At 41.1% G+C, this 22,290-nt stretch overlaps 2 protein-coding genes across 3 annotated transcripts; one reads left to right on the top strand and one right to left on the bottom strand.

The window, feature by feature from the left end:
* Positions 1-243: 243 nt before the first annotated feature.
* On the bottom strand, positions 244-7,150 carry LOC106587909 (peroxisomal membrane protein PEX16). Of its 2 annotated transcripts, none has more exons than XM_082969755.1 (11): positions 6,933-7,150; positions 6,232-6,267; positions 6,035-6,111; positions 5,223-5,356; positions 4,703-4,809; positions 4,315-4,395; positions 4,032-4,178; positions 3,599-3,671; positions 3,258-3,377; positions 2,730-2,794; positions 244-2,534 (listed from the first exon to the last, which is right to left on the bottom strand). In XM_082969755.1, the coding sequence occupies exons 1-11, from the start codon at positions 7,057-7,059 to the stop codon at positions 2,476-2,478; spliced, it is 1,026 nt and encodes a 341-aa protein (XP_082825881.1). In that variant the 5' UTR covers positions 7,060-7,150; the 3' UTR covers positions 244-2,475. The 2 variants fall into 2 exon arrangements, with proteins under 2 accessions (XP_082825881.1, XP_082825882.1); XM_082969756.1 differs by having other exon boundaries at positions 4,712-4,809.
* Positions 7,151-11,532: 4,382 nt separating this feature from the next.
* Positions 11,533-22,262, top strand: LOC106587911 (solute carrier family 22 member 18). The gene is made up of 11 exons (XM_014176570.3): positions 11,533-11,802; positions 11,903-12,112; positions 13,530-13,627; positions 13,917-14,062; positions 15,310-15,442; positions 15,562-15,674; positions 15,873-15,983; positions 16,486-16,586; positions 20,108-20,209; positions 20,426-20,546; positions 20,767-22,262. The coding sequence occupies exons 2-11, from the start codon at positions 11,972-11,974 to the stop codon at positions 20,952-20,954; spliced, it is 1,254 nt and encodes a 417-aa protein (XP_014032045.2). The 5' UTR covers positions 11,533-11,802; positions 11,903-11,971; the 3' UTR covers positions 20,955-22,262.
* Positions 22,263-22,290: the final 28 nt, after the last annotated feature.

The following is a 22,290-nucleotide window of genomic DNA, read 5'->3' as shown; positions in this document are numbered from 1 at the left end:
GCTACAAAAAGTTAGATTTGTGTCAATAAAGATTGAAATCCATCACTATGGTTGCCCACTGTTAAGTTCATGGACTGAATCCTAATTGTTTACACATGCTGATCTTTTTCCCACTAATTGGCCTATCGCAGAGCTGATCTCATTGGTCAAAAAAAAATCTGATTTCTACTGTGTGTGTAAACGCAGCCGTAGTAGCACATTACATAACAGCAAATGAATACCTACCTAAAACAAACACAATGACTGGGTGGTACCAGATTATTACTCTGGTGATTTATTCAACACATTTATAGGATTCATAAATAAAAACATTTGCACAATTTTAAATAAGTACATTAGAGATTTCCTTTTTCCTCTGGTAAGTCAACTTTTGAAAGGCACTCAGAGCCACAACATTCCACTTCCCCCAATCATCAACACTTTTTTCACACAGGGAAAACAACCTGGTTTCAATGTATTTCCAGATAGTTGTTTTCAAGTAGTCTGGATAAACTACGAAAATCGATTCTTAATTCTCAACCCCAATTAAGTAACAATTAGATGGAACGGCAGGTAGCCTAGTGGTTGGAGCGTTGGGCCAGTAACCGAAAGGTTGCTGGATCTAATCCCTGAGCTGACAAGGTAAAAATCTGTCGTTCTGCCCCTGACCAAGGCAGTTAACCCACTGTTCCTAGGCTGTCATTGTAAGTAAGAATTTGTTCTTAACTGACTTGCCTGGTTAAATAAAGTACCTCTACTAGAACAGCACAATTAGGTAGTTAATACCAATAATTGAGAATACAGCATATATTTAATATACAAATGTTAGATTCCATATCATGGTCACATACATTGTTCATTTGTTTTTCTACCCAATCTGACAAACATAAGGGTTATGGCCCAATTCTCTCCTTCCTCCAATTAACGTTCCTTCACAGATTTGAAAGGAATTGACTAGTATATGAAATATGGTGGAAACTCCCACTAACCCATGCCAATCTAGATTTGTGGGAAGGAGTGAACAAGTGCACACTTTGGGAGAAATTAGATATTGGGACAGCCCCATAGAGAGAACTTCAACCAGCCTCAAAAGTCATTTGATGTAATGCTGTAGGACCAACTGCACAGAACCCATCAGGGCTAGCTGTAGTGGGTTGTTTAACTGGAGACATTTAGGAGGGATTGTTCCCAGTGACAGACAGCAAAACTGACTGACTAGATGGTGATCTTCACCAGCGGTGCCAAAGAGATCTCATACCACTCGGTCAATAACACCACTAGGTAATGTATAGTTTACAAAAGGAGAACTAAATCACACAATCAATTCATCATATACTGGTTCAAGATCAGTCTGATGGAAGATATGACAGAAATCACTCAGATTACAAAAATAAAGAACAAGGAGGGAATGCAAAAGGCAAGGATCCGTAAGATACTATGGCATGCCCTAGCAACAGACTGGAAGGATCCGTAAGATACTCTGGCATGCCCTAGCAACAGAACGGAAGGATCCGTAAGGTACTCTTGAATGCCCTAGCAACAGAACGGAAGGATCCGTAAGATACTATGGCATGCCCTAGCAACAGAACGGAAGGATCCGTAAGATACTCTGGCATGCCCTAGCAACAGAACGGAAGGATCCGTAAGGTACTCTGGCATGCCCTAGCAACAGAACGGAAGGATCCGTAAGGTACTCTTGAATGCCCTAGCAACAGAACGGAAGGATCCGTAAGGTACTCTTGAATGCCCTAGCAACAGAACGGAAGGATCCGTAAGATACTATGGCATGCCCTAGCAACAGAACGGAAGGATCCGTAAGATACTATGGCATGCCCTAGCAACAGAACGGAAGGATCCGTAAGATACTCTGGCATGCCCTAGCAACAGAACGGAAGGATCCGTAAGATACTCTGGCATGCCCTAGCAACAGAACGGAAGGATCCGTAAGATACTCTGGCATGCCCTAGCAACAGAACGGAAGGATCCGTAAGATACTCTGGCATGCCCTAGCAACAGAACGGAAGGATCCGTAAGATACTATGGCATGCCCTAGCAACAGAACGGAAGGATCCGTAAGATACTCTGGCATGCCCTAGCAACAGAACGGAAGGATCCGTAAGATACTCTGGCATGCCCTAGCAACAGAACGGAAGGATCCGTAAGATACTCTGGCATGCCCTAGCAACAGAACGGAAGGATCCGTAAGATACTATGGCATGCCCTAGCAACAGAACGGAAGGATCCGTAAGATACTCTGGCATGCCCTAGCAACAGAACGGAAGGATCCGTAAGGTACTCTTGAATGCCCTAGCAACATAACTGCATGTTGGATCTTATTTGAGGGTCCCAGCTGAAATAGAGCAGATTAACCAGCACAGGTTTTCTAGTGAGTCTGTGGGGGACTTGTGTCTCTGGCTCTGTATTTTACTGAGGGTCTCCCTCTTTAGTGTCGATCCCTATCCAGCTGGCCAGGTGACCTTCAACCACCTCTTGCCCTCAGCCCCAGTTATAGAAGTAGATCTTCTGCCAGACAGGTAGGTAATCCATTAGAGGGCCTGGAAGGACAAGTGGAGGATAAGGTTAAGCCAATCAGGACAATGAACACATTAACTGACAAGATGCAGTCTGGCAGAACTTGGAAGCCACAGTGCATGTCAGCAGACAGTGGACCACCAAAAAGGTAAACAACGGAACAAATGCATCCCATGCCATTTTCAGATACTTGGTTTCTATAAAAAGTAAACACTTACGAGCAACCAACCCGACGCCGGGAACGTTGTCTGCCAGAAATCGGAGTAGGAACAGGATCTTTGTCCTACGTGAAAGAAAATGGAAAGGTTTAAAAAGCAGCACACATGATAGAAAACATGCCATGTTCCAATGGTCATTATAGTAAAGAACTTCTCTAGCAGAGAATCTGTTGCAGTTCTGATTCTACTAACTCAATCTGTTGTAGTTCTGATTCTACTTACTCAGAGAATCTGTTGTAGTTCTGATTCTACTTACTCAGAGAATCTGTTGTAGTTCTGATTCTACTAACTCAGAGAATCTGTTGTAGTTCTGATTCTACTTACTCAGAGAATCTGTTGTAGTTCTGATTCTACTTACTCAGAGAATCTGTTGTAGTTCTGATTCTACTTACTCAGAGAATCTGTTGTAGTTCTGATTCTACTAACTCAGAGAATCTGTTGTAGTTCTGATTCTACTTACTCAGAGAATCTGTTGTAGTTCTGATTCTACTTACTCAGAGAATCTGTTGTAGTTCTGATTCTACTTACTCAGAGAATCTGTTGTAGAAAGGGGAGCGGAGCAGGTAGTACAGAAGCAGAAAGGCTCTCCTCCTCACCTCCGCCCTCTCCCGCCGGTTCAGAGATTTAGTGTCACTCATCAAACCAAAACTGTGGAGAGAACAGACCAGGGGATACCTCTTTATCCTACTCATGTTTCAGTGCCTCCTTCATGACACTGCTTTTAAATGGCCTGTATAGAAGAGTATGTCTATGGCTATTTTGATTTAATAGTGGAACACATATGCATATCATGTGCCCAGTCAGTGTGTGCATTTATTTTGTGATTACTCTTAGCACATGTCAGTGTAAAGAGAAGAGATCATGGTTACCTGGTCATTTCCATGGCTCCAGATATGAGCCACGGTTTCCAGGAGCCTCTCCCACACATTCCCAGGCAGAGCACTGCGTTTGGGAGCAGCGTTGAGGAAAACATACATACCCTCTGAAGTAACACATTCCAAAGTATAGACTGACTGGAGTTAGAATGAGAAATCCTTGGTTTCATTTACCACTGATTTGGTCAAATACTAGTATACTGTATATACAGTGCAGTGATGTATTCCACTAGTAAGGGATGTGCTGTTAAGATGAACAGAATGATTCTAGACCATACAGAGGTATATGGAATCATGCAACCATTTCAGCCAATGTATTTTATAGCTGCTGTACCGGACCAGAATCTATAGAGGCAGTAATCATGTGATGACATTGTGCACATTTAATTCTCTAGTGTCTGGCAGAGTCCCAGAGTAGGAAGGATACAGTGTACCAGCGGGCGTCCGATGTACATGGACTCTGCTATGGTCTCCTGGACCCCCAGGGCAGTGGGACTAGAGGTCAGATCCTCCTCCACAGCACACCTCTTCTCCCTACTGGGGGCTGCCCACAGACGGGCCTGCAGAGAGGGAGCTGAGAGAGAGAGAGAGAGAGAGAGAGAGAGAGAGAGAGAGAGAGAGAGGGGTAAGGGACAGATAGTCCATTCCTGATAAATAGTATTGGCACAGTCCTGAATGCAAACATTGCACTGGAACATGTGTAGTCTTACCATTGCCCAACGGCCTCATCACCCTCCCTGACCGCTGGCCCACGAAGGAGCTGTCATCCTGGTGGTCATCATGGTCCTCATCTGTAAGGAGGGAGAGGTACAGAAATATATTTATGTCCAGGTAGTAGTTCCAGGTTGTCTAGATTGTAAACTCTGCAGTATATGGTCCGGTCCTGGTGCAACCCAGGACATTGGCACATTGGTTATAGCCAATGAGATAGCAGAACAAGGACACAAAACTGCCCCAAAGTTGTATTGAATCAAATGAACAAAGAGTGTCATGTTTAAGTCGTATTGTTTGGATACAGCGGTATCTGCCAGACACCCTGCATTATAAAAAATAAAAAAGAGTTCAACATAAAATATGTCCGACGTGCAAACTGTTGACCTCTGTTACCGTTGCCTCCCTGTGCCTCCCTGTCCAGTGGGGTAATAGGAGGGGAAGTCTGCATGCCAGATCTGTACCAGAAGAGCAGTAGGAAGCGCAAGACGGCTCTGGAGAAATGTTGGACAGAGAGAAAAAGAACAGAGAGGGAAGTGAGGTGGAAGGAGAGAAATGGAATGGAACACCATGCAACATAACATCCTAGTAACCATGACGTTTTTCAACAGAGACAATCTAAAGAAAAGCACAGTTTATAATATTAGACCTACAGGCTGACATTGTCTTTACTAATCCATGTATCACTGAATATCTCATTGTCTTTACTAATCCATGTATCACTGAATATCTCATTGTCTTTACTAATCCATGTATCACTGAATATCTCATTGTCTTTACTAATCCATGTATCACAGCATATTTGTTTTACTTTGCACACAATACAGCATGTTGTAGATCGATGAAAAGGGATCCAGTTAAAGCGTTGGTTAGATATCGCTCCACGAGGGGCTCCTTCATTCCTTACTTAGTGATCTGGATGAGCACTATGACCAGCCAGCGACCTCCCTCCCCCCACAGCTTGGTGGCCCCCATCTCCAGGAACACCTCCAAGTACTCCACCACTGACAGCCAGGTGAGAAGCCTCTGCTGAGAGAGAGACTGAACAAACACAACCGTACACACACACACACACACACACACACACACACACACACACACACACACACACACACACACACACACACACACACACACACACACAGGGATTGCAGTCAGTTCTGATAGCACTTCCCTGTTTCAGAGTGTTTTCTTCCATTTTGTGCCCAATGAACACAACCCTGCACATATTTAGACTATTGTGATTGACCTGGTGGAGGTGGACCTCACCATGGGTAAGGTTAGACTATTGTGATTGACCTGGTGGAGGTGGACCTCACCATGGGTAAGGTTAGACTATTGTAATTGACCTGGTGGAGGTGGACCTCACCATGGGTAAGGTTAGACTATTGTAATTGACCTGGTGGAGGTGGACCTCACCATGGGTAAGGTTAGACTATTGTGATTGACCTGGTGGAGGTGGACCTCACCATGGGTAAGGTTAGACTATTGTGATTGACCTGGTGGAGGTGGACCTCACCATGGGTAAGGTTAGACTATTGTGATTGACCTGGTGGAGGTGGACCTCACCATGGGTAAGGTTAGACTATTGTGATTGACCTGGTGGAGGTGGACCTCACCATGGGTAAGGTTAGACTATTGTGATTGACCTGGTGGAGGTGGACCTCACCATGGGTAGGGTTAGACTATTGTGATTGACCTGGTGGAGGTGGACCTCACCATGGGTAGGGTTCGACACAGCCCTTTGCGCAGAATGCCATCATTAAGCAGCACCAGCAGGTTGGAGGCAGAGTACACTGCAAAAACACACAACAACAAACTGATCCACCAGTTGAAGTTCCTGAATGCTTCTGGTTCATGGTTATACTGCAGTCAATAAAACTTTAACTGTGAGGTAAAGTGGGGTCCTAACCTACCCAATTCAGAGATTTCGTGGGAGTCAGTGAAACGCCCTGTGAAATAGACACAAAAACACTTGAGGACTGATGGTATGTCAAACTAATGTAATGCTGTTTCAACAGAGAACCAATCAAAGAACTTGGCTAAATATTTCAGATAATAATTACATTTCATAAGGTAGAGTTATGCCTGCCATAGGCCATGCCAGACTCTACACAGGACTACTGACAACACGATGTAACAAATAGTTATATTTAACGATTGAATCATGCACCAGATGCATGGCTGTGACTGTTTTTCATATGCTGAATTAGAGAATAACATTCCTTTGTTTTCATGATCAAACACGAGATTGTAGTGTTGAGAGGAACATCAGGCGATGCATGGTCAATGTTTTGGCAAGAGGTGTAGGCAATTAACTTGGCAACTTAGATTCGTTTTAGAGGATGCTGCATTCAAACAAATGGGAACTCAGAAATCTCCCACTTCGACTTCAGTGCGTTCAAAACAAATGGGACCTCGGAAAACAAATCGAGTTCCGACTTGGAAAAACGTTTTTGAACGGTCATCCAACTCGGGAATTCGTGCCTCTTTCTGCAGCTCTGACTTTCTGACCAAAATATCACTGACGTCATGATCTGACCTCGTATTTTTCCGAGTTCCCAGTTGTTTTTGAACGCAGCAAGCCATCCGCTCTGGCTTTCACTTTTAAACTCACCCGAAATGAGGTACGACAGCGTTCTTACGGTGCTCTCCAGTTGTCCAGTCGCTGCAGGGTTCTTCGTAACGTACTCCCGATACCGCTCGTAGAGCCGGGTCAGTTTCTCTGTGTACAGTTTAGACATTGCACTAAACTGCTAAATCAAAACATGTACTGAACGAACACCTACACATCATACTTCCGCAACTGAAGTCTGCTTCCTGTGACGATAAAACACCGGAAGTAACTTTTTCGTATTATGTTAGAATCAACGTAGCCGGTTATGAGACTATGGTTAATGTTTGGAAAAGGGTTAGGGCACATATCTGTATAAGATTGTTATATCTGTGGTTAGGGTTGGCGAAAACACTCTAATAACCTGCTACGATAATCACTTCCGGTCGAAGCTTTATCGAAGGGGCGTGAAAATATTATGTTCCTTCTTGTGACAGGGAGAAAACTGACTGCAGAGGGCGACGAAGGTAAAGGTTTTGAGTGTGTTCGAGCAGTAAGCCTAGCGAAGCCGACTGTAGACAAGTCGGCGAGTGGAGTCAGGGAGGTGCATCTCCGACAGGCAACAGTCGGACACTGTAGTGGTTTTCCAACGGCAGGGCTCAGATCAACTGGTAGTGTCAACATAGCGGCTATTGTTTATAAACGTTTTTCTGTTTACATGTCAAAATAAACTTATTTTGTATTCCCCGTAGCTTTATAAAGCAGTAAAGTTGTTTCCTGTTTCTTTCAAGTCTTTGGCAACGTTCGCGTGGATCAAACAAAACACAAAATGATTGGTTTGCACATAGTGCCTCCCACAATGCAGGTGGCTGCATGGTGCAGTTGGTGAGAAGCAACTTCATAAATAAAAACGGCATGACCTTTGATCATATTATTTTTGTAAAGTTCATGCAGTCCACATGTAGGTGCAATTTGGTAATATTTGTATACACATAATGCAACACACTGAAAGTTGGTGATCAACATAGGTCAACATCTTGACAAAGGTGATCTACTCATGTGCTGAAGACAAAAGAGACAGGCACAGGGGTATATTAAAGACCGGCTGTGGTCTCATGGAATTTAAAATTGAATGATGGGAAGTTATTTTCAGAAGTCTGACATTTTGGCTTATGCTACAATTCCCATGTCTATTTGGAGCCCTAGAAACGTTCCTCCCAGGCAGTCTTGGAAAAAGTACCCAATTGTCATACTTGAGTAAAAGTATAGATACGTTAATAGGAAGTTACTCAAGTAAAGGTGAAAGTCACCCAGTAAAATACTACTTGAGTAAAAGTCTAAAAGTATTTGTTTTAAATATACTTAAGTATCAAAAGTACATGTAATTGCTCAAATATACTTAAGTATCAAAAGTAGAAGTAAAAGTATAAATAATTTCAAATTCCTTATGGCACCATTTGGCAAAGCAGATGGCACCATTTTATTGTTTTTAAAATGTACGGATAGCCGGGGGCACACTCCAACACTCAGACATTATTTATAAGAGATGCATTTGTGTTTAGTGAGTCCGCCAGACCATAGGCAGTATTTTGATAAGTGTGTGAATTTCACAATTTTCCTGTCCTGCTAAACATTAAAAATGTAACACGGACTTTGGGTTGTCAGGGAAAATGTATGGAGTGGAAAGTTTAATATTTTCTTTAGTAATGTAGTGAAGTAAAAGTAAAAGTTGTCAAGAATATAAATAGTAAGTTACAGATACCCCCAAAAACTACTTAAGTAGTACTTTAAAGTATTTTTACTTAAGTACTTTACACCACTGCTCCCAGGTGGGCTTCAAGTCATTAAGAGAGTGTGGAAGTAACATGTCGTATATATGTTAGCCTTATGTCTTAATTCTAATAAAGCTGATAAAATAGGTTATGTTTTGCTGTATCAACATCAACTGATTTAAATGGTTGGTATTTAGTGAGGCCCCCAAAAGGCTCTGACTGCATGTGGGTATGGATTTGGGTATACAGACCCGCGAGACATTGCGCTCCTCATGATGAGTTCAGATTTTTTTGTGACCCCCATCCCTGGTCTAGCTCGTCCCCACACACATCCTGACAGACCAGCAGACCTTTACACCCGGCCCAGGACCCCGGTAACAATTCACAGAAGTAAATCAATGTTCCCTTTTATAGCAGAGCATGTTTTGTTGTGACAGAATACATTTAGAAAATCTTTACTGACTGAGGTTGTATATCCTGAGCGGTTTTTGTTAGATTGTCAGAGTAACCATGTTGGGAAGAAGCAATATCGTTAACTTAGCCTACAATACGAACAGTGGCGATTTTAGCATGTACATTTTGGTGTGGCAAAAAAAAAAGTGGGATGCATACCTGCATAGCCACTACACAACACAACACTAAACAATACATTAATTGCACTATAACAGTGGCAAACGGTGCCCACAAACTGTTAGGGCCTACATAAATCTGTCCCAACAGCAGAGTCCCAACAGCAGTCCCAACACCTTACCACTGCCAGAACTGGCTATCAGCGGAGCCTTGTCTGGCAGCGAAACAGTTCATTCAGCCTCATTTACTGCCTTTAAAAAAACATAGCTGATATGGCTGACTTGCTTAAACAAATGTGGTTTCAACTGACAATTGAGATGTACAAACTATGTCATAAAGGAACGACAAGCAGATAAGAGGCAATCCGTAATTTCGATTAAGACATTAATGAGCGAGCTAGGACGGACATGGTCAATATAACAATTGAGAAATTAAGAGGTGAAAATAGACCAAATTATTAGGGTGAGGCACATAGGCTACTAACAGCTTACTACACAACATACACATAGCATTACTTTCTTAGCTACAGTATACATACAGTTGAAGTCGGAAGTTTACATACACCTTAGCCAAATACATTTTAACTCCATTTTTCACAATTCCTGACATTTAATCCTATTGAAAATTCCCTGTCTTAGGTCAGTTAGGATCACCACTTTATTTTAAGAATGTGAAATGGCAGAATAATAGTAGAGAGAATGATTTATTTCAGCTTATATTTCTTTCATCACATTCCCGGTGGGTCAGAAGTTTACATACACTCAATTAGTATTTGGTAGCACTGCCTTTAAATTGTTTAACTTGGGTCAAACGTTTCGGGTTTGGGTCAAACGTTTCTCTTCATATGACAAGGATTAAAAATGATTTGCCAGTAGATTGTGAACTTGATTCATGATGTCATCATCTAGCTAAGATTTTGACATTATGATGTTGACATGATCAATCGAATCAAAGCTACTGTTGATATAATGTAATTTGACATTTTATCTGTGGCCAATGACCTTGAGGCTTCTTGGATGGGCACTTCTAATGTAACTCTATGGCAGCACCCAAGGGGCTTGAATTTCTGAGCTCTACCCTTAGACTTGGCGGTGACATAGTGTCCCCATGAGTGACAGAGCACTGATACAATCACGGTACAACACCAGCTATTTTCTGCTGGCTTGCCCCACCACCACAGAAAGCACTGAGCTAGGCAGTAACACCTGCATTTTGGAGCTCCCTTACTCAAGAAAACTAAAAAGAGACTATGTTTGTATGCGGCTTTATTAACTCAAATATATATATATTTGTTTACATTGTTTGCAAACTGATATGTGCCACGTATTAATGCCAAAATAACATAACAATAACAATATAAATTTTTTGCTAAAAATGTGGGGCTCAAAACAGGTGAGGCTCTGCCCCACCTGTCCTGAATGACGAGTCGCCATTGAATATGAACATAGTCATTCTCAACAATGATGAACTTTAACCAACTCAACACTTGTCACATGTAAGCCTACCGGTATATGACGACCTAATAGGAAACTGAGATTTAGTAGTCACGTCACTTGCGGTTGTGTAAAGTGGGAGGACTCTCATGTGACGAGTTAGCTGTGTTTCACCAATGGGTGGGTTAGCTGGGTTTCACCAATGGGTGGGTTAGCTGGGTTTCACCAATGGGTGGGTTAGCTGGGTTTCACCAATGGGTGGGTTAGCTGGGTTTCACCAATGGGTGGGTTAGCTGGGTTTCACCAATGGGTTGGGTTAGCTGGGTTTCACCAATGGGTTGGGTTAGCTATGTTTCACCAATGGGTGGGTTAGCTGGGTTTCACCAATGGGTGTGTGGGTTAGCTATGTTTCACCAATGGGTGGGTTAGCTGGGTTTCACCAATGGGTGGGTTCGCTGGGTTTCACCAATGAACTTCTGGTTGAGAAGTCAGAATAAAAGTCCACTACTGAAACTAGAGGAAAATTAACAAATTAATAAAAAATACAGAGCAAGGTCACCTACTGAAAAAACGTGTTATTTGAAGAATTGAATATAGTTGAACAATATGGCAATTCATTGAATTTCAATGAGTTCATCATGAATAGGAAGGTCTATTATCTATGGTCTTTATCCTATATCCCACCACTTTCTCACACACACACACACACACACACACACACACACACACACACACACACACACACACACACACACACACACACACACAGGGAGTTTGGAGGAATAGCACAGGGTCAGCGCCCCTGGAGCATTTAAAAGGTTAAGTGCCTTGCTCAAGGGCACAACAGCATGAGTTCACGAGAGCTTTTATTTTGAAGCCTGACAACAGGAAGTTCCGTTTTTGTGCTGCCGGCAAACATATTACATCCTCTAAAGATCAAAGTACAAGAACATAGGGAAATATTATGCGTGAGAAATCATTCCTAAAGTTAATCCTTAGGAATTGCTTTATTGAATGAACGATGGAGTTTGAGCGTCACCTTTCTTTTCCGGTGGGGCGCTCATAGTGAAATCAACATCTGCATTGGTAGTAACGGCAGGAACACTTTTGACGGATCTATTATGCATTTATAAGAAATTCGTCTTCAGATAAACAAAGGTAAGTGCATTTAATCTCAATACTTGACAGCCACAGTGTCGGCATTATATTGTCTTATGCCGTTGTTTGTTATTTCATCATTTATTTATCCGTGTTCCAGGTTTTCCAGGAGGCTATTGTATTCAAGACGGTGGACCGAATTGGGTTTAGGTTTAACGTTACAGTAAGAATGTCACGAGTTAAATCAGACTCACCCACCGCCGTTACCGATGTACATACAGGCTCAAAGATGCAGAGAGTAATTTACGTTACTTACCTCATAGCTGTCCTGGATATCACATGGATGTTTTTACAGTTTTCCATCACTCCTGTAAGTATTTGTGTTTTAATGTATATTCTATTCTAGTACCCACGTTACAAAAGTGGTTGTTTTTGTTGTTATATGATTAGCCTATATTGATAGAGATGAGAAAGAAAACAATGCAATTTATTTCAATACTTTCGATATCAGAATGGCTACAAAAAGTAGGCTACGTGTGCTATGCATTCATTTGCTGTTATTCAAATGTATTGTAAATATTTGCCATTTGCTAATAGGTTTGAACAGTTATAAATGGCCTTGGGATTGTTGACATATTTGACATAGGCCTACACCTAAAAATATATAGACAATGGCCTTACCGGGGCCTTCTTGAGGTCACCATCGTTTTTGATAGAGGATTGTGACTATGCGCTTTGAAAGCAGTATATCTATGACAATCTAATATGAATTAATTACAGTGGCGATTTTATGATGTAAATCTTGGTGGGGACAAAAAAAAGAATGTTGCTTGCATGCCAGCAAAGCCACTACACAACACTAAACAATACATTAATTGCACTATAACGGTGACAAACGATGCCCATAAACTGTTAGGGCCAACAGAAAGCTGTCCCAACAGCAGAGTCCAAACAGCAGAGTCCAAACAGCAGAGTCCCAACAGCAGAGTCCCAACAGCAGTCCCAACACCTTACCACTGCTGCACCTGCCTATCAGCGGAGCCTTGTCTGGCAGTGAAACAGTTCATTCAGCCTCATTTACTGCCTTTAAAAAAGCATAGCTGACGTCTCCCTGGAAAATCCAGGCTGACTTGCTTAAACAAATGTGGTTTCTACTGACAATTGAGATGTACAAACTATGTCATAAGGGGACGACCAGCGGATAAGAGGCAATCCGTAATTTCGATGAAGACATTAATGAGCGAGCTAGGACGGATTGAAGCAATCATTTTAAACTAGGAAAAGAGACCCTTAATCTTAAACTTGGGACCACACAGCCACTGCACTGAATAGCAGGCTCATGATTGCTTTGCAATGCTTGCAGTTAGCCACTGATTCCTTCCAAACAACTCATTGTTGAATTTGCGGCAATCACGGCTCAACGCTCTGTATTTTCCACTGGCTGCCCCACCACCACAGAAAGCACTCAGCTAGGCTGAAACACCTGCATTTTGGAGCTGTCTTACTCAAGAAAGCAAAAAAGAGACCATGTTTGTATGCGGCTTTATTAACTCAATAATATATATTTTTTTCACATTGTTTGCAAACTGATATGTTACACGTATTAATGCCAAAATAACATGCAAAACAGGCAAGGCCCAAAAAATAAAATATATATATTTTTTTATTATTATATTTTGCAAAAAATATGGAGCTCAAAACAGCCCTGAATGACGGGTTACCACTGATTAATTATTATAATAATACAAATATGTATATGAATTTAAGTTTGACCTCTCACCATTCAGTATTTGGCGAAGAAGCTGGGATTTGACACCCTATGGATTGGCTATTTGCAAACCATGGTTGGTGTCATCCAATTGTTGGGAGGCCCGATATTTGGCAGGTGAGCAAAACTCTGTTGAATGAAATACATAATCTGTTACATAACCACAGTCTGTATCTTTATTCTCCAACCCTGGTCAAAGACGCACAATCTGCTGCTGGCAAATTGAGCTTTAAAGTGCTGTCACTTAAATCTAATTGAGTTATGGTTCAATGACTTAGGGCAACGAACCATACATAGAGGGCTTATCAGACCTGAATCCAGACACAAGATCACAGCTGTTATGTGTTGGTGGCCATATGTAGGCAAATGTCAATATAGATCAGTGTTATTTTTCTGTTGTCGGTAGGTTTGCAGACCTTTTTGGGGCCAGGGCAGCAATGTGTCTATCCTGCGCTGCCTCTATAGTCTACTATGGGTTACTAGCGATAGCTGACAGTCCTCTCATGCTCTTCATCCACAAACTCCCCGCTGTCTTGATGCATGGCTTGCCTGGTAAGTGCTACACTGCCTATTGTTTATTTAACCTTTATTTTAGCAGGGAGTCCCATTGAGACCAAGGTCTCTTTTTCAAGGGAGCCCTGCATGACATGATCAGCAGCAATTACACAATCACAGTTAGAGACAAATATACTAACTGTTGTTCCCTTCATACTCAAACTCCCAGATAAGTCCCCAGCATATGTACCTTGCCTAGGACCTACTGTACTAGACAGCTCTCTAACAGATCCTATAGGATCTATTGTACTAGACAGCTTTCTAACAGATCCTATAGGACCTACTGTACTAGACAGCTCTCTAACAGATCCTATAGGACCTACTGGACTAGACAGCTTTCTAACAGATCCTATAGGATCTATTGTACTAGACAGCTTTCTAACAGATCCTATAGGACCTACTGTACTAGACAGCTCTCTAACAGATCCTATAGGACCTACTGTACTAGACAGCCCTCTAACAGATCCTATAGGACCTACTGTACTAGACAGCTCTCTAACAGATCCTATAGGACCTACTGGACTAGACAGCTCTCTAACAGATCCTATAGGACCTACTGTACTAGACAGCCCTCTAACAGATCCTATAGGACCTATTGTACTAGACAGCTCTCTAACAGATCCTATAGGACCTACTGGACTAGACAGCTCTCTAACAGATCCTATAGGACCTACTGTACTAGACAGCCCTCTAACAGATCCTATAGGACCTACTGTACTAGACAGCCCTCTAACAGATCCTATAGGACCTACTGTACTAGACAGCTCTCTAACAGATCCTATAGGATCTATTGTACTAGACAGCTCTCTAACAGATCCTATAGGATCTATTGTACTAGACAGCTCTAACAGATCCTATAGGACCTACTGTACTAGACAGCTCTCTAACAGATCCTATAGGACCTACTGTACTAGACAGCTCTCTAACAGATCCTATAGGACCTACTGTACTAGACAGCTCTCTAACAGATCCTATAGGACCTACTGTACTTGACAGCTCTCTAACAGATCCTATAGGACCTACTGTACTAGACAGCTCTCTAACAGATCCTATAGGACCTACTGTACTAGACAGCTCTCTAACAGATCCTATAGGACCTACTGTACTAGACAGCTCTCTAACAGATCCTATAGGACCTCCTCTACTAGGATCTATGTGTATAAGTCTGACTTGTTGTGCTCCTCTCTCCTCCTCTCCCCAGGATAAGTCTGACTTGTTGTGCTCCTCTCTCTGCCTCTCACCAGGAGCCCAGATGGTAGTGACTGACCTGACAGAACCTGACAAGCGGGCAGATGCCCTTGGCAAGCTGGGCCTATGTTTTGGCATTGGCATGGTTGCCGGCTCCACCTTGGGTGGTACACTCAGCACACGCTATGGGTGAGTGAAGCACCTCAATGCTCACCGATTCTAGTCCAATCCAAGAGCTGGAATCCGATTCTAGTCCAATCCGAGAGCTGGAATTTAGCCGTGTGACATCCCTGCTCTGGCTTTTCAAGGGAGACATTTGCTGCTTGTGTAGCTGCTGGAGGGAGCTTCATCAGCTTCCTGTTGGTTTGGACGTTTATCCCTAAACACACTAAGATACAAGCTCCACAGGACAACACAGACAGTAAGACTCTACACCTACCTCACAACACACTATTCACTCTCTAAAGGGTTTGTGTGTGCGTGTGGTGCAAAAAATAACATTTGTGTTTTATCTGACACTTACTGTGGCCTGTGTGAAGTGGGGACATCCATGATGTGTGGTATTTGACACGTGACTTCATATGTGAGTTGCTTGTGACATATTTTCCTGGTCCTGCAGAGAAGAGCAATGCCAAGTCAGTCTTTGACCTGGGTGAGATCACCAGACTGATGAAGTTCCCTGGTGTGGCCAAAACCTTCACGGTCAAGATCATCTCAGGTCTGCCATCAGGTGGGTGTCTTCCACTGTTACCTATAAGAGTTGTTTATTCTCCACCTATGAGGATGTCTTAGTTTAGACTCATCTGAGGGAGAACTAAACTCTTAGCAGGAATGTGTTGCTGTAGAAGTGGAATTAGTGATGTAGTGAAAGGGTAAAAGCACGTAACACAGTTTACCTACAGATTTTATTTGGAGAATAGCATTTATGCACACTTAACGCAAACCAATGTTCAGCGTTTAACAATCTTAATAAAAACTACAACACCCATCTCAACCAATGTTCAGCATTTAACAATCTTAATAAAAACTACAACACCCATCTCAACCAATGTTCAGCATTTAACAATCTTAATAAAAACTACAACACCCATCTCAACCAATGTTCAGTGTTTAATGACCTTTTTATTTCTATATATAATCTATATTTGTTTTTACAGGTTATTGTGTTTTTAGTGTTTCTGCCTGTGTTTGCATGGAGTCCTTTTTAACAACCTCAAGGGATTCTGTGTCAGGTATCTTTCAGGTCATGTTTTCTGTTATCGCCATGAACTTCTTCCAGCTGGCGCCAGAGCAGAATGGCTACCTTATGGCCTACTTTGGGATCGTGTCAATGGTATGGAGCAAGGATGCTTACGACATATACATTTAGTCATTTAGCAGACGCTCTTATCCAGAGACACATTACATTTAGTCATTTAGCAGACACTCTTATCCAGAGAGACTTACATGTTAGTCATTTAGCAGACACTCTTATCCAGAGAGACTTACATGTTAGTCATTTAGCAGACACTCTTATCCAGAGAGACTTACATGTTAGTCATTTAGCAGACACTCTTATCCAGAGAGACTTACATGTTAGTCATTTAGCAGACACTCTTATCCAGAGAGACGTACGTTAGTCATTTAGCAGACACTCTTATCCAGAGAGACTTACATGTTAGTCATTTAGCAGACACTCTTATCCAGAGAGACTTACATGTTAGTCATTTAGCAGACACTCTTATCCAGAGAGACTTACATGTTAGTCATTTAGCAGACACTCTTATCCAGAGACACTTCCATTATATTTAGTCATTTAACAGACACTCTTATCCAGAGACACATTATATTTAGTCATTTAACAGACACTCTTATCCAGAGACACATTATATTTAGTCATTTAACAGACACTCTTATCCAGAGACACATTATATTTAGTCATTTAGCAGACACTCTTATCCAGAGACACATTATATTTAGTCATTTAGCAGACACTCTTATCCAGAGACACATTATATTTAGTCATTTAGCAGACACTCTTATCAGGGACACTTCCATTATATTTAGTCATTTAGCAGACACTCTTATCCAGAGACACATTATATTTAGTCATTTAGCAGACACTCTTATCCAGAGACACATTATATTTAGTCATTTAACAGACGCTCTTATCCAGAGACACATTATATTTAGTCATTTAACAGACACTCTTATCCAGAGACACATTATATTTAGTCATTTAGCAGACACTCTTATCCAGAGAGACTTACATGTTAGTCATTTAGCAGACTCTCTTATCCAGAGAGACTTACATGTTAGTCATTTAGCAGAAACTCTTATCCAGAGAGACTTACATGTTAGTCATTTAGCAGACACTCTTATCCAGAGAGACTTACATGTTAGTCATTTAGCAGACACTCTTATCCAGAGAGACGTACATGTTAGTCATTTAGCAGACACTCTTATCCAGAGAGACTTACATGTTAGTCATTTAGCAGACACTCTTATCCAGAGACTTACATGTTAGTCATTTAGCAGACACTCTTATCCAGAGAGACTTACATGTTAGTCATTTAACAGACGCTCTTATCCAGAGACACATTATATTTAGTCATTTAGCAGACACTCTTATCCAGAGACACTTCCATTATATTTAGTCATTTAACAGACACTCTTATCCAGAGACACATTATATTTAGTCATTTAACAGACACTCTTATCCAGAGACACATTATATTTAGTCATTTAACAGACGCTCTTATCCAGAGACACATTATATTTAGTCCTTTAGCAGACACTCTTATCCAGAGACACTTCCATTATATTTAGTCATTTAGCAGACACTCTTATCCAGAGACACATTATATTTAGTCATTTAGCAGACACTCTTATCCAGAGACACATTATATTTAGTCATTTAGCAGACACTCTTATCCAGAGACACATTATATTTAGTCATTTAGCAGACACTCTTATCAGGGACACTTCCATTATATTTAGTCATTTAGCAGACACTCTTATCCAGAGACACATTATATTTAGTCATTTAACAGACGCTCTTATCCAGAGACACATTATATTTAGTCATTTAGCAGACACTCTTATCCAGAGACACATTATATTTAGTCATTTAACAGACACTCTTATCCAGAGACACATTATATTTAGTCATTTAACAGACGCTCTTATCCAGAGACACATTATATTTAGTCATTTAACAGACGCTCTTATCCAGAGACACATTATATTTAGTCATTTAGCAGACGCTCTTATCCAGAGACACATTATATTTAGTCATTTAGCAGACACTCTTATCCAGAGACACTTCCATTATATTTAGTCATTTAGCAGACACTCTTATCCAGAGACACTTCCATTATATTTAGTCATTTAGCAGACACTCTTATCCAGAGACACATTATATTTAGTCATTTAGCAGACGCTCTTATCCAGAGACACATTATATTTAGTCATTTAACAGACACTCTTATCCAGAGACACATTATATTTAGTCATTTAACAGACACTCTTATCCAGAGACACATTATATTTAGTCATTTAACAGACGCTCTTATCCAGAGACACATTATATTTAGTCATTTAGCAGACACTCTTATCCAGAGACACATTATATTTAGTCATTTAGCAGACACTCTTATCCAGAGACACATTATATTTAGTCATTTAGCAGACACTCTTATCCAGAGACACATTATATTTAGTCATTTAACAGACACTCTTATCCAGAGACACATTATATTTAGTCATTTAACAGACACTCTTATCCAGAGACACATTATATTTAGTCATTTAGCAGACACTCTTATCCAGAGACACTTCCATTATATTTAGTCATTTAACAGACACTCTTATCCAGAGACACTTCCATTATATTTAGTCATTTAGCAGACACTCTTATCCAGAGACACATTATATTTAGTCATTTAGCAGACACTCTTATCCAGAGACACATTATATTTAGTCATTTAGCAGACACTCTTATCCAGAGACACATTATATTTAGTCATTTAGCAGACACTCTTATCAGGGACACTTCCATTATATTTAGTCATTTAGCAGACACTCTTATCCAGAGACACATTATATTTAGTCATTTAGCAGACGCTCTTATCCAGAGACACATTATATTTAGTCATTTAGCAGACACTCTTATCCAGAGACACATTATATTTAGTCATTTAGCAGACGCTCTTATCCAGAGACACTTCCATTATATTTAGTCATTTAGCAGACACTCTTATCCAGAGAGACTTACATGTTAGTCATTTAGCAGACGCTCTTATCCAGAGAGACTTACATGTTAGTCATTTAGCAGACGCTCTTATCCAGAGACACATTATATTTAGTCATTTAGCAGACACTCTTATCCAGAGACACATTATATTTAGTCATTTAGCAGACGCTCTTATCCAGAGTGACTTACAGTTAGTGCAGTCATCTTAATATATATGTGGTTGTCCCACCTAGCTCAGTCATAGTAAGTACATTTTTCCTTAGTAAAGTAGTTCATCAGCTGTTAGTGTTAGTAGGAAAAGACAAGTATGAGTGTTAGTTTGTTTCTTTTATACGCTCATTGTGGCCCTAGCCTCTTTTTATTTTGTGGTATTTTGCACCTGTGAAGCTAAATTAGCGATGACGTTGTTTGCGCGTCAGCTCGACTGGCTATCAGTGTTCACCATGTTATTTGACCACTACATTCCTGGTTAGGACAACACAATGTATTTACAGTAATTAAAAGTTTAGATGGCTAAATTCTCCTGAAATCTCCAGGATATCAAATCCCCACCCCCGTGGGAACAGGATTTAATAGAGCACCTTGGTGAGAAATGAACTTTTTTGGTCAAATTTTTCCAGGTAATCCAAGGGGGAGTGATTGGCCGGCTGACCTCAAAGTACTCTGAGAACTCACTGCTTCTCCTCTCCATCGGCATGTCAAGTCTGGTGGGCCTGGCTCAGGTACAGAGGATTCATTTCATCTTGTGATAAATGCAGGGTTGTATATATTCACCGTAGCAAAATGTTCAGCAAAAAAAAAAAAAGTGAAAAAAGCACTTGGACAGTTTCAATCCCTCCTCGTTTCAGTCGTTTTATTTCCGTTTGGTGCCTAATGAATATGACCCTTTTGTAAAACCTTTGATCTTAAAGGTTAACGTTTCGTTCTCTCCTTGGCAGGTCTTCATGGCTAACGTGTTCCAGTTCTGCTTCATCGTTCTCCCCATGATGTTCTCTCTCAGCGTGTTCAACGTCATCACTGACAGCATGCTGACAAAGACTGTGCCTTCCTCCGATACCGGTGAGACAATTAAGCGTTTCAAACACATATGTTGAGAAATGTGAAGGGGGGCATCAGTTAAACAGTAAATCATTGGCTAACATAACAAAACAAAAACACTTCAGAGAAAGAATCACACTTGGTGTTGTCGTAACATTCTGAAAGAAACAGTTTAGCATTGAAGTGCAACTTCTGCCTGTTCTGGACATTTTTCTGATTGGTTCTCTTCACTCTTCTGCAGGCACGATGCTGGGGCTGTGTGCCTCTGTGCAGTCTCTACTCCGCACCATCGGCCCCACGATTGGAGGCTTCTTGTATCACAACTACGGAGTGGCTTCTTTTGGGTTCATCCAGTTTGTCGTGAACATGGTCGTGTTTGTGTTTATGCTTAGAAACATGGTCAACAGCAAAGATGAGCACAGAGAATGACATTCCACAGAGTTAAATACATAGGGCATTTTAAAAGTGACCTAAATATAATTTTATATTATCAGAGAATTTAATTAGATTTCTATAATGGACAAAAATATAAAATGCAACATGCAACAATTTCCTAGATTTTACTTACTTAGTTCATATAAGGAAATCAGTTGATTGAAATATATTCATTAGGCACTAATCAATGGATTTCACATGACTAGGAATACAGATATGCATCTCTTGGTCAAAGATGCCTTTAAAAAAAGGTAGGGACGTGGATCAGAAAACCAGTCAGTATCTGGTGTGACCATCATTTGCCTCATGCTGATTGTGGCCTGTGGAATGTTGTCCCACACCTCATCAATGGCTGTGTGAAGTTTCTGGATATTGGCTGGGAACTGGAACACTGTCGTACACGTCGATCCAGAGCATCCCAAACATGCTCAATGGGTGACATGTCTGGTGAGTATGCAGGCCAGGGAAGAACTGGGACAATTTCAGCTTCCAGGAATTGTGTACAGATCCTTGCAACATGGGGCTGTGCATTATCATGCTGAAACATGAGGTGATGGCGGTGAATGAATGGCATGACAATGGGCCTCAGGATCTCATTACAGGCATCTTTGTGCATTCAAATTACCATCGATAAAATGCAATTGTGTTCATTGTCCGTAACTTATGCCTGCCCATACCATAGCACCACGGGGCACTCTGTTCACGTCAGCAAATCGCTCACACACACGCCGCCATACACATGGTCTGCGGTTGTGAGGCCGGTTGGATGTACTGACAAATTCTCTAAAACGACATTGAGGCGGCTTATGGTAGAGAAATGAACATTCAATTCTCTGGCAACAGCTCTGGTGGACATTCCTGTAGTCACATGCCAATTGCACACTTCCTCAAAACTTGAGACATCTGTGGTATTTTGTTATGTAAAAAAAAACTGCACATTTGAGTGGCCTTTTATTGTCCCCAGCACAAGGTACACCTTTGTAATGATCATGCCGTTTAATCAGCTTCATGATGTCACACCTGTCAGGTGTATGGATTATCTTGGCAAAGGAGAAATGCTCATTAACAGGGACGTAAACAAATTTGTACACAACATTTGAGAAATAAGCTTTTTGTGCATATGGAACATCTCTGGGATCTTTAATTTTAGCTGATGAAACATGGGAGCATCACTTAGTGTTGCGTTTATTTTTGTTCAGTGTATATTGCCGACAGCTTAGTCTTACATTTTTTTAAATATACAGTATATCTGAATATTGTACTTGTGATTTGATATTCAATAAACAGGAATGTTCAGAAGAACAGTTGTTTACTGGAGATGCTACTTACA

This window comes from Salmo salar, chromosome 26, assembly GCF_965601325.2.
Source record: "Salmo salar chromosome 26, fSalSal1, whole genome shotgun sequence".
In the NCBI taxonomy this organism is placed as follows: Eukaryota; Metazoa; Chordata; class Actinopteri; order Salmoniformes; family Salmonidae; genus Salmo; species Salmo salar.
Note: the sequence above shows the minus strand (reverse complement) of the source record. Positions and strands in the feature narration are given on the sequence as shown.